General features: G+C 49.1%; 1 protein-coding gene across 1 annotated transcript in view; it reads left to right on the top strand.

Moving 5' to 3' along the window:
* Positions 1-879, top strand: part of LOC125958053 (protein odr-4 homolog) — a 1,580-nt gene extending 701 nt beyond the window's left edge. Inside the window, exons 1-2 of the mRNA XM_049691167.1 lie at positions 1-209; positions 278-879. The exon at positions 1-209 is cut by the window's left edge and continues 701 nt beyond it. Coding sequence (XP_049547124.1) covers positions 1-209; positions 278-841 — 773 coding nt within the window. The 3' untranslated portion in view covers positions 842-879. The remainder of the gene's footprint in view (positions 210-277) is intronic.
* The last annotated feature ends 12,282 nt before the right edge of the window (positions 880-13,161 follow it).

Here is a 13,161-nt window from a genome sequence, read left to right as displayed (position 1 = left end):
TATGTCCACTGCGAAGTAAAAGCGGAAAGGAACAGCAGTACGAAACGGAAGCGAATCTGACCGAGTGTGCCAAGACGATCACCGAACAGTTGGCGGAGGCGAAAGTACTGTTCAACAGTGAATTGATGCCGGCAAAAGAAAATGTTCGACAATTGTTTAAGGCTGGTAGCAAAGAAGGCAAAACGCAAGTCCGCATTTACGTCCCATCGGTAGGTATACTCGGCGGTCATCACCGACTGATAGCACCTGAGTAACCGTGCACTTCCTATCTTTCCAGCCAACTACTCTTTCCGACCAAGAAGCTACGATAGAACAGTTGAGCGGAGCATTGAAGTTCGATGGAATCGTTAGCTCTAAGGTGTACGTGCACGATCAATGCAGCTTTTATGAGTTGGAGCGTTTCATCAAGTCGGACATCGTGCGATCGCTTATGGCACGCATTCAAATTCACTGTGATTCCTTAGTACAGTTGGATAGCGATCCACAGGATAAGATAACACTGAACGAGTTACCACGCAAACTCTACTTCCCGATACAACCCAATGTGCCCGGTTATCCACAGTTTACTGAGTATCTGTTCCCGGACGAAGAGACTGAAACGGTCCTGGGACCGATCCAAGCTATGTTGGATCTAGAGCTTGATGCGGAACACATCAATTCGACGGTTGAAATCGTACCGGCCGTGAAAGAGGAAGAACGCCACGATGCTAAAGAGTGCGGTGGCGGATCGGTGGCAGACGGAACCGATGGCGAGGTGAAGCTTAATAGTTCCACGGTGACGACAATCGTGGGCGCTGTGGTATTGCTGATCGCTGTGGTAGCATACTTTTTGTTGAAATAAACTCAGTTGCTTTTGTCCTGGAAAGGACGTATTGATTATTAAATAAGGGTAGTTCTTGTTTAAAGAAAGGGAGCGGAAAATCAAACAAAATTGTGGAAAAAAGGCAGAAGTTTGGGACGGACCAGACGCGAAACTAACTAATGAATAAGTGTTTACCATCACTGACTGTCTTTTAAGCCATTTGTAATCTCTAATTGGGCTATCAAAAATTTGAGAGCATATTTACAAAAATGTTTCTCGGTTCTGCTTCATCAAACAGCACGCATCATTAACTGTTTATCTTAATGGAGGAATTATCTCGTACAGCGAATGATAGGTAATCCCTTCACTCCCTTCCAATCCGTCATGCACAGTGCCGGTACTCATGCCCTCCTACTACTGCTACCGCTTGTGTCGGATGACACGATTTAATCTTGACCTTCGGTCGGTATCTACTTAGTGTCGCTGACGAATATAGCGTCAGCAACTCATAATCGTATCGTCTGCTGTGGTCTATTCGAATTAATGGCGGCATAACAAGGTTGATTAAGGCGGAAAAACCTTACCGTGAGCGTAATTTCGCAACCAGCCACAAGCGTATCACGGATGCCAAAGGAAATCATTAGTGGAAATCGAACGTTCCCGTCCGAATGTGCGAGACATGGATGAATCACGAGTAAAGTTCAACCCAGTTCATTGGTCCGGGAATTCGGACAATAACAGGTGAGTACACTGCTATCAGCATGCATTAGACGTAAGCACACTATGATAGCGACATGATTCGAGGCACGTCGTTAGAAATCGTTAGGAAGTGAGGTTTCGTATCCCCAAAATCGTACAAGAGGCCATCAGCCGACGATCTCAACTGTGGGTTGACCATCGGCTGTACGCCAAGGACCACCCCAAGAGGCATGCCGATCGACATTAAGTCGTATGCACGCACGTTACACGATGTCGCGCAATGCAAGTGTCAATGCCACGGAACCACTCGGACATCGTCGTTGTTGCATCATGCTCCACTGAATTTAAAATACTCTTTATTGTCTGTGGAACTTTCGAGTGACGGAATTTGCATTTCTTGAAATAATAATTAAATCCCGTCCAGTGATCGTCAAGGCGGATACTTTCTCACGGCGTTGCTCTTGGGATCCTTGGTCCAAAACGTAAAAATGGTACTACCTTGTTTACTTTCACGAATGGTAAAACGGTTTGCGATCACCACGTACAGGGGAGGAGCCGGTTTCAAGATCACTCCGTTACCTCCGGTGAAATTGGGGTGATCAACATATTAGCACCATACGTTCGCTTCAAGGTTAACTGAGAGGAGGGAAGCGCGTTGTCGTAAACTATTACATAAATTGAAATGCGGGAACAAACAGTTGAAGAAGGAGAGGACCGCTTGGCGTCAGTATATGATGCAGCATTCGTGAGTGATGCGTGAGTCGCGTAATGTTACCTTCGGTTGCGCCATGCCGAGGCCGGCCATCGATTGGGAATTTGCGGAGCTTCGAGAAGTACCGTCATGCCCCCGACGATGATTCTTCGCAATGCTTTATGGATCAATAATTAGTGAGAATACTACACTGCGAAAGCAGCTCTTCCTAGTTCACAATCGCCCAGTTACCGCACGAAAAGACTTCGGGAAGTTCTTGAGGTTGAAGCAACTAGGAAAACCGCGGGAAATACTCTATCTTTAAACGCTATTGTTTAACCGATTGTTTCCCTCCTTTTTGATGAGTTAATTAGCACGTCGGGTACAGTAGCTGACCTATCTGCACGGCTTTTTCCTGCGGAAGTTTGAAGAATCAGAAAACTCAGAAAACCGGACAGATGGCCCGTAGCCCTTGCCACAGCCAGGTGACAGTGCGGGATCTAGTGCACGGGGTGAAAATCGGTTTGTTTGTTCTTCAAACCGGATGATCTTTTAAGATAATCTTCTGCTGATTGTTTTTTTTTTTCAGTTAACCCGGTCATGCTCGCAGCCGTTGAATGCGGGGGAAACAATGCGACAGCCACCCTATTAATTGTCGCCTGCCCTCACGCTTTTGCCTTCGCACGCAAAGTCCGCAAATAATGCTTGGCATCTTACCCCGGTTCCCCTCCGCCATCACCATCCATGCAAATCCATCTTGGACCCAGCGGACGACCTAATGCGCAGTCCCAACGTATGGCGGCATCATGTCCGCACACCGTGGCGGATTAATTATCTCGCTACCCTTCGGAGTGGCTTGGAGCGGCGTCGGAGGACGGACGGACGGACGAAGTATGAATGCGTCTTGACCACCAGCGGTAACCCGGTGGAATTGTTAATTGAAATCGCTCACTGGCAGGCGCACGGTAGATGCAAAAGAAGCGAAATATGGAAGGTGGTTGAGGGGTGCGCAGAAGATGGCCCGAGAGTGGCGATGCATCACATCATCCAGTCACTGGGTCAGTGGGTAACTCGTGGCAACACTGATTGGTTGGTGGCATTGGATAAACGGCACACGAGCCGCACTCCGACACTCCGGCTCCGTAATGCCCTTAAAGTGCCATTTATGAGGGTGCTTCAGGTCGTGTGTGGAGGGGCGGCCGCCCGCGTGCCCATATTTTCCGCGTCACGTTCGCTTCCGATAGTGATCACACACACACACACACAGAGTGGGGCATACCGGATGCTTTAAAAGTGTTAAATATGGGTTTTCACAGGGGGCAGGATGATTGAATTATGGGGCCTCCGACTGATTTTTGGCAATTTTTCTTTCAGAGGGTTTTGTGTGTGTGTGTGTGTTTGTTGGATAAAGCTGTTTAATTGCTTCGCATCAGAGCAGGCACGTTCGGAAGTAGTTTTTTTTTGGATCGTCATTGTTTCGTTTTATTTCTTTTAGTGATCATTTCCTTTGCTGGTCATTTCTTTTTGGCACTAACGAGATGTGACTCTTCCGGGAAAATCCGTCAGCACTCGGGTTGGCCGAGCTTTACCATCATGCTGTGAAGGACGTTGTGTTAGAAACATGTAGGAGTTGGAGGGTTTGTGGTGCTGAATTGATTCCATTGTATGCCTAAAACGTTTTGAACATTTTACAAAAGCATACTATGATCGATGGCATTTCTGAAACCGAGCAAACCGATATCTTCCAAGTGAATGCTTAGCTATACTAATGCCTTTGGACAGAAAAAAGGGGAATTAGAAAGTATTGCAAACACCCCCGAACGCACACGGAACCGCGCTATTTAAGCTCATTATCGTGCAAAACCAGAAAACCAATCTCCCTTCGGCCGTGCTCTATTACTCAAAAAGTGCCAAAAACGAACTTAGATTGTTGGGAAAGATTGGCGAGTATCTCCCCGCGAGTGGTACACGGGACACGGTGGGCGTGGGTAGCAGAGGAAAATGATTAACGAACTCTGCCAGTCAGGTCTACGGTCTGAACCCGACATAGTGAAAGGTAGTGAACCAAAAGTTCGTGACCGAACCGGAAGATATAGATGGGTGGGCTCACAAATCGGACACTTTGTTACTCGGTAGGGCTACTACGGTTCATGTCACTCCAGACACGGCGTAGCAGACAGTTTTTTTTTTAGTACAGAGGTCTGGTAAGTGAGAGGTTGCTAGAACTGGTTCTTGGAGAACCTACTTCAGCACTGACAAGGACTCTCGAGAAGGAACTGTCCGGTGTGAAGTGGCTGGGAGCTGGAAGCCACGTGTCACGGGGAGACCCTTCACAATGGTCGACACGACCGATCACCAGATGCTGCTAGAGTAGATCACCTGTGCTTGACTCTTCAAGTCGCGCACAATCATAAAATGCAATTGCAACTACTCGAAACGATTGCTTCGGGGGAGGATTGGAGATAAATTCTTGTCAAGATCGTTTCTGCTGCCTCCCACTAGCCGAGCTATGGGTATCCAATTAAAAATCAATCACGGCCATGGTTCACACACACACATACAAACTTATTGCACGCGTCGCTTCCCCGAGGAACGGCGAATGACATCTACATCTTTCAACGATCGATAATTGATCACTTCAGATGCCGATCCCATTAATCATGTTGCTGTCATAAAGGGGTTCGCCGTCGATTATGCTTATGAAAGGTGGGAGTTTGTAGCGTTCCCGATTGGAAACCTACTTTGCGAGACGCAAGATCATGTGCTTAGCGTTTAACCGGCGAGAAGGATCATAAGAGACTTATGGGAAACTCAATGAAAACTCGAAAAAACCCAAAGGGTATTAACTGTGCTAGCGCGGTTTTACTCAAATTAATAATCGTAGTGCCTTCGTGGGATCACGAGAGGGAGAGAGAAAGAGGGACAGAAAGAGGGTGGAACTAATGCAAATAAATAATTTTTCCCACAAACCAAGCGACGATCGACGATCGTTGACCGCAATGCACCGCGGTCCAATTGGTCCGTAGCAAATCATCCTTAAGGTTCTCCCGCCCCGAGCTAAGGTCTCCACGGTGGATTGGGGCGTGCTCGGTCGGCTCTTCGGCGGCTCGACTCGCCTTGGTTCTAGTTCGTCAAGTATTGGCATCAGCGTCGCGTCTGCGAGTCATTGACAGCTTGATCAGGGAGGAAAATTGATGAACTTCAGAGCCGAACCAGCCAAGAACGGTGACAAGGGCACACGAATTGTGCAACAACGAACCGGTGTGTGTGTGTGTGTGTGTCTGTTTCAGTTTCCTTAAGGCCAATGGCGACGTTTCTGTGCAGCCACCGTGTCCACCATTGTACACCTTTTTCCCGGTCTTTGTGGCCCGTTGAACCAGTGCACGGTCGGATCGGGAAAATTATGCTACCGATGCTGGCGCGCTGGCCACCGCACCATTCGCGGAAGATTGATCGTGGTGGGCACCGGTCGCCAGGTCGGAGATAATCGTTTAACCTTGGATGACGTGCGCCAAGTCAGCGCCGCCGCAGCGCTGCCGATCATTCATCGTCGCGATCGCGCGAATCATTATATCAATATTTGAATTTGAATAAAGTGCTGACGACTCCAGCGCGATATTTTAAGCACATTGCAAGCACGTGTACATTGCGGCTCGTCTAATTTTATGTTTGCCCGGTCGCTTCCAAGCGCATAATTCTTAATTAGCATTCCAACCAACGGCGTGCCACAGGAACAAACCAATAACAATCCGTTTTACGAGCCCGCTCGATGTTAGCGACCTTCATCGTCATCACCATCATCAGCATCATCGGCAAGTACGTAAGGCTCACGATAAAATAACAATTATCCCACCATCGGCAGCAGCAGCAGCTGCAGCTATCATGGACCACCGCGAAGGTGACAAAACTTGGCCGACAGACAAAGAGCATTCCGCAGCATTAGGAGCCATCGGCTGAAGCTGATGAACTGAGCCCTTGGTCGGGGGCACAGCGCAGCACGATTATTCTAACGTACAACCCACGACAACGACGATGATGATGATGATGATGTTGGCGTGATGCCGACAAGCCAACGGTGGCACTGGCCGCGGTCATGGTTGCTACCGACTAATCGGGCCGAAGCCGCCTCGCAGGAGCAGGCGAATGGGGTTTTTTTTTGCTGCACCAGCGCTCTGTTCGTTTAATCTAAGAACAACCACCCGTCCCTACCAGCGGCTAGAACTAGCATAAGCTCTACCATTACGGATTAAAACAGAATTTAATTTCATGAATGGAGGTTAGCCCGCCAACGGGGAGTTCGTCGATCGCTCCTAAAGCAGAACGAAAACGATGCAAATTGAAACGATCATCCGTGAAGTGGGAAAATTGGCCCGAGATTATGATTAATGGGGAGGGCATTCATGAATGTTGCACTGCACTGGGCGCAATTTCGCAAACCTGATGCAAACCCCTCCTCTATCCTACACTCCAACCTCCCCCCGGGGGAAGGTAATGAAGATGATGAGGAACATCAGCGTCGATTATTGTGCTTTCGGTGGCATTGGTGTTGGTGTGCGATCAAACCGAGTCAGCACCTTAGCTCTACACTTCCGAAAGCTTCAAGGATCTACGTTTTACATTCAATTATAGAGTATCCTGTGTGGCGGAGGGGTTTAATTTAAATTTTTGCTACTTTTTTGCACCCATAAATAACACTCGGTATGATCAATTCCTATTTATTAATCACTAAAACGCATCACGCAACCCGTGATGGTTTGATGAAAAGGGGATTTTAGTATACGTAATGTGCTCTCAGCCCTCTCTACCGGAACATCATCTCGTGAAGCATTTCGAAGATGCTCGCGCGATGAAAGGGGGTTGGCCATTGTGTGGTCATTGTCGTCGTCGTACCGAGTGCGAACCTCGGCACTGATGGCACGCTGATGAGCTCGCGTTGCCCCTGAAATTGGATCCAATTTCCAGTGCCACCGCGTACACACCGCGTATTCGCGAAGTAGGCTGTGACATCGGGGCACAAGGTGTCCTTTAGCGGTGCGATTAGGTGTCGCTTCTTGACCTAGAACTTCGCGCGCGTAACAAAGGGGCTGATGATTGGTCAGCCGTGGCGATAGGCCGACCGACCGACCGACCCTCTCTCCTCCTTCCTGCTCTCAACTCGGCACGCTTGTAGTGGTGTAGATGTGGTCACTTTGGTGTATGCATAATTTTCCGAAACTACAACCCTTGGCCGCGTCTCCACCTTCCCCTTTAACCCAGGAGGGGGGCGGATGCTAATTAAGTCATTTAAGCAAGCGGGCGCACGTTTTCCCAGCTTCAGTCTTGACTTTAACCGACCGACGGACCGACCGAAACACACAGAAAAACCGCCCCGCGTGCTGTCTGGTCGATTCGACGTCCGATCGAGGGGTGCAAAAACGGTTGGCCGATTGTTCCGCTTTGAAGGTGAAATGTGCACACAAAGTGACCATTTTCCTTCGAGCGAGCGAGCGAGGAATGGAAGATGATTTATCTGCGCCACTGGCGCCATTGACCGCCTCACTCTCTTGGTCGCCCATCGGTCACCTTTCAGCCTCTATTCAGGCGCATCTTATTGACTCTCGAGCCGTGGAGCAATACTGTAAGCCTCTCTCCGGGTTTGGGTGCGTCTATTTCATGGTGGTGAGTGATTGTGATCTTCGAGCGAACGGCCATTGCGATGGCTTTTTCCAATTAGAATGATAACATCTAACATCTTGATGTTCAATTGTGCAACGTGTTGCTGGCCGATCGGTTCCGTTTACAAAACGACGATACATATTTTGCAATTGAAAGCGCTGTGGTCAACTGATGAAACTGGGGTTTGAAATCAATTCCATTATGCTGATGCAAAAACATATGCATAATTTAGCACATAAAAGACACTGCGATCTTCTTTAAAATATAAAATATATATTGAAGCGGAATACAGCAGTTAAGGAAATAACATTCTTTCCGATTTAAAGTCACGCTTAAACCCTCTAAAGACTCTACTCATAACATCGTAGCCACCATTCCAGAACCATTAACGGCCTAAACGCCACCGCTAACTGCCCAGGATGAATTACGTCTTATCGGGATCGATTACGAGGCGCAAAGCGGTACCGCAAAACTCATCGGTGAAACCATAAGCGAAAGTGAAATAAGAGCGAGGTGATTACGAAACCATCAACTTCCTGGCATTATCCTGCAATACCCAAGATTGCGCCCTGTATTGCGCCAACATTATCGAAACAACTATCCAATTGCTCCCAGCGCGCGAAAAAGCGATCATACCGCACCCCGGTTGATCGTTAAACTGTTGGCTGCTGACCGCTGGTAGGGACCTGCGGTGGTTAGGGCCGCAGTTCAACGGTGTAAAGTACCTCATTTACGCAAACTGCATATCGAATGTAGCGCTCGATGCTCGGTGGTAATGATGCGCAGCGATCAGACACCAAATCGATCACGGATGTCAAAAGTCAGAGCCAGAACGGATCGGCTTGTTGCTGCTCGGGTAAATTAGTGGTCACTACGGGAGGGTGCAAGATTTTCACACGATTAGCAGCACTGACTGACGCAAAGGTTTTGGTTGAAATCGGTCCTGAGATTGAAATGGATATTTTGTGTGTGTGTGTGTGTGCGTGTGTGTGAGCGATTCTTATGCTCAATCGCCAGCCCGCAAATGGTCGAAACAGAATATCGAGGTTCGTTCTGGAAGGCCGGCCCCATCATCGGTGAGCATAAATTAATCTTTACGATCGTTACGGAAACAAATCATTCCCACTTCGTGCACGCACCGGATCTCGGATCCAAACGGAAGGTTGCATCTGATGACACACTTAATTCTACACAGCACAGATTTTCCATCCCGATAGTCACCATGCATGAATGCGGCAGGCTGTATGTTGCACAGCGCGTACCTCGCACTGACCTTTTGCCGATCGGTTGCCTCACATAAATAATGTTTTGCCGAGGGAGTAATTCGACGAAGGAGAAGTGGCGCACACGTATGTTTACTCGGTTGTCGCTAAGAACTCGCCACTGGGAGGCTCGGTTCTAGATTCTAGGATTTTTGGGCGGTTCGATCCGTTGCTTCGGGCGGATTGGATTTAAAAGTTCAAAAGCGAGCCAACCTTATGTTGTAGTGAGGGTAGAGGGCCGATCGATGGCCACAACCTTTTAGTTTGTTTAAAGGACGGCGTTTTTGGATTGAAGAGTTTTTAGAACCGAAATCAAAGTATGCTTTCAATGCCAAATGATGTGAACAAACATTAATCTTTAGAAAACCAAAATGAAAGATGCTACCTGAGGCAAGATTAGTGTGAATGATAATTTGATAAACGAAGCACAAACACTGATTAATGAAGGCATTGATAGCGAAAAACCTCACCAACAACTCGTCCATAGCCTCGTCTAGTGCTTCGACAACGCGGACGACAGCGACAACGACGACGTCATAAATCTCAGTACGCCATCACTGATCATCAGAGACCTCCGTGACCTATTTCTTCAAGCGACCGACTGGATCAGGTCGCCTGTGGAAGGACTCTGATTGTGCAGACTAAACAGTGACCGAAGCTGGCAATTAAAATTGTCCTTTCAATTAAAATTCCTCCTACTCCATCGTTCGCCTCCACCATTTGTTGGTGACGCAGGAGTCAACGAGGAAGTGAACCCACGGTGGCGGCGGTACCAAGCACACAAGAAGTAGCCGATCACACACACACGCACACGTGATGGTGGCGGAGGCGAGGAACAACAATATATATATCTATATATCGGTGTGTGACCGTGGCACGCTGCACACGGTCACGCCATCGTGGTCACAACCTGCAGGGGCCCCGTGGCCAGCGGATGTTTGTTTCCCTCCCACCCCACTGGCCTCTTCGTCAACGAGTCCAGCTGGTTGGCTTGTTGGAGGACGCTGACATTGAACTCGAGTTGCGCTGGTTGCTGGTTGGTTCACTTGGTTGGTTTCCACCAGCTCGGTTCGAGCTTCGAAGCGCCTCCGTGATCGATCGATAATTATGCATGCTTGGAGCGTACTGGTGCGCACCAGCGGTGTGGTCGTGGTAGGCCACGGGCGCGTTGTGCCACGGCGTACGATGACAAGCAGGCCGGAAGGACGGAGACGACACAACACACGCTGGTAACCTGGTGCCGGCCTGGGGTACACACACACCATATGCGAGATCGCAGTAAGCCAGGTTCGTCACTCGGTCAGTAAGTTACTCCGCGGCGTCTCGAATCGATTAGGATTAGTGGCCAGTGGGTGTCGCGATTCTATTACTCTTTGCTGTGTATGTGTGTGTGTGTGTGTGTGTGTGTGTGTGTGTGTGTGTGTGTGTGTGTGTGTTGCATTAATTGCTCGCGGGTTAGGTGATTAAAAAACTTAATTCTCTGCCACACGAAGAATGGAAACAGAACAGCGAGCTCATAATGAGCTGAACAGCGATGCAATGATATCATGCAGTGTGGCGTTGTCGGGGAGGGGTGGTGCTTGCATCAACAATTAATGCCATTAGTGCAATCGTGGGAGTAAATTGGCCACCAGCCATCACTAAAGGGTTGGGGGAAAGGGGCGTTGAAATCATCGATGAGCTTAGGATAATTGGGCTTTTGTTTGAAAATGTCGTTCTCCTTCGACTTCTCCATGGAATAGACTTATTAATAACGAGGCATTAAAATGTTGCATTCTTCACCACACTAATGAGCTTGACTTCCCGGCTTGACCCAGGCTGACAGATGCTATAATAAGGGTAGCTTAAGACAGAACCGCTTTGCATATCGAGAAAGAATGTAGAACGCACCCGCGTTCTTCCCTCATTCCCACATCTCACATTCCAGCAACGTGGGTGGCCTTTGCAGCGGCTGCTGCTGCTGCTTGAGCTGGAAGGACTTGTGCCCTTTCTGTAGCCTCGACGACGATGCTAAAGCGTTGCGCCGCACCGCGATCATCATCTATTTTCGATAAACATTTCAACACGTCAGCATGTTTACATCTATCAATCATCCTGCTCACGGCAGGGCTAAAAGGGCTGCAGCCAGCCAGCCAGCCTGTTCTGGCCAACACACTACGAGGCCAGACCACGTAGGTGGAGTGTGAGTGTGGCTGGGCTTTGTGTGGCGTATAAAATACTAAAATTACACTGACGTTGATTATTCTCACGGTGATGTTGCCTGCCAGGTTGCAGACAAGGCGCTGCTGGCGCCCGGTCTAGGCCCGGTCCGAGGCCATTAATCTGGTTTACTTTGAGTCTCGTTCCGTTCAGAGCGTGCCGAGGAACGACAAGCAAAATTAGCCAAAAAAAAAGGAGGTTATTCAAAGTTACACCACAAGTTGGTGGCTTTTATGCTTCAGCTTTTATGCACAACAAACAGCAACAAACCGAAGGCGACAATCAAACACGTGCCCAACGAAGAGTGGCAACAGCACATCCACGGTGCTTGGTGGCGGTGGGCGAGAAAGGCCAGAAGAAATCAGAACCACCCACTGAAAAGGCCACCCAAACCAATGCAATGATTGCACCCTAAAGCACACATACACACTCACCAACGCTACCGTACATTCGTGTGTGTGTGTGTGTGTGTGTGTGTGCAACACATGAGGACACGAGGTGCGTACCGAAGACATTGGACATCGGCAGATTGCTACTAAAGACTTGTGTGGAGATCGGCGACGAACCCTCGGCGACGATCGCCACACGGTCAGCACACGATCGTAGTAGTGGCCGCCAGCGCCGTCGCCGCCGTCGCGTGGTGGTGGAAAAGAAGAAAAAGGCGAACCAAAAGAAGGATGGCTGGTACGACCATGGCCCATGGGAGGGGAGGTTTTGAGAATTTCCCAAACAAGAAAAAAATGGCAGAAGGGAAAACGCCAACCTCACGATCGCGACGATCGCGCTGGCGGCTGGCAGTATCGCAACAACAACAACACCGATCGTACTGGTCGTTCTGCAGCAGTCGGAGCAACAGTCGCATCCATTCGCTTGTGTGCCAGCCACCCGGGGATCGGGTTCGTCTTCCCATATCTCGATCGATGGGCGGACGATCGCGCCCCCTCCTTGTTCGGAGCGTTGTGGACACCGTCGGCGTCTTGTTCTTTACATTTGCAGTGCAGCGTTCAGCTTCAACCGTTTAGTAGCAACCGTTTTTGCTAGAATTGTGTGTCAATTGCTTCGCAGAAAAGCACTCCCGTCTCGTTTTTTTTTTTTTGGAGGGTGGTAATTGTCGGTAGAAGCATCTCGTATCTTGGGTTCAAAATCACGAGTTCAAATTTCAAACGTGCGTCAAACGTAACTGATTCTCGATCGTGATCGATGATCCGGGCCCCGCAGTTGGCACGCTTCAGCGTTGGGTGCGATGAAATAGCATGCTTTCTGTGTGATCGCGATCGCCGAGGCTGCCGGTGTGATTAATTAATTTAAATGACTAAATCGATTGTCGAGCGATCGTAGCGCGAGATCGAGAGAGGTGCATGCAGTGACGCAGATCGTGTGGTTCGTGGGGACGACGCAGCCGCGGTGAAACGACGGTGACCAAAACGGGAAATAGTGGTCCTTCCTCTCTGAGCTTCTCCATCGTCACGGGATGGGCACTGATGAGTGTATTTAGCCCATATAATAATAGAGTGTGTGAGCTTCGGTAAACTAGGGTTTCCGCAACGGCGATTCCCTATTATTTAGCCCATCCCCTGGTCCCTATCCCGGTTGCAGCACGATCGGTCGATCGGTCGATCGGTTCGGTTCGGTTGCGATTTACGTAAATTGAACAATTGGTTCGGGCAGTCCAGGCATCGGTGGCGATTGTGTCCGTTGATGATAGTGGTTATTTCGTGGTGTGCGGCGGTGCTACAATTACAATTTTCGGCTGTCACCACGACCAGTGCGCGCGGGTAGTGCGAGTGAAAAAACCACCACCACCACAGTTCCGATTGCAGCCGATTACACGTGAAAAACGCAGATAATGGCGA

The sequence above is a fragment of the Anopheles darlingi genome, chromosome 3, assembly GCF_943734745.1.
Source record: "Anopheles darlingi chromosome 3, idAnoDarlMG_H_01, whole genome shotgun sequence".
NCBI classification, from domain to species: domain Eukaryota; kingdom Metazoa; phylum Arthropoda; class Insecta; order Diptera; family Culicidae; genus Anopheles; species Anopheles darlingi.
Note: the sequence above shows the minus strand (reverse complement) of the source record. Positions and strands in the feature narration are given on the sequence as shown.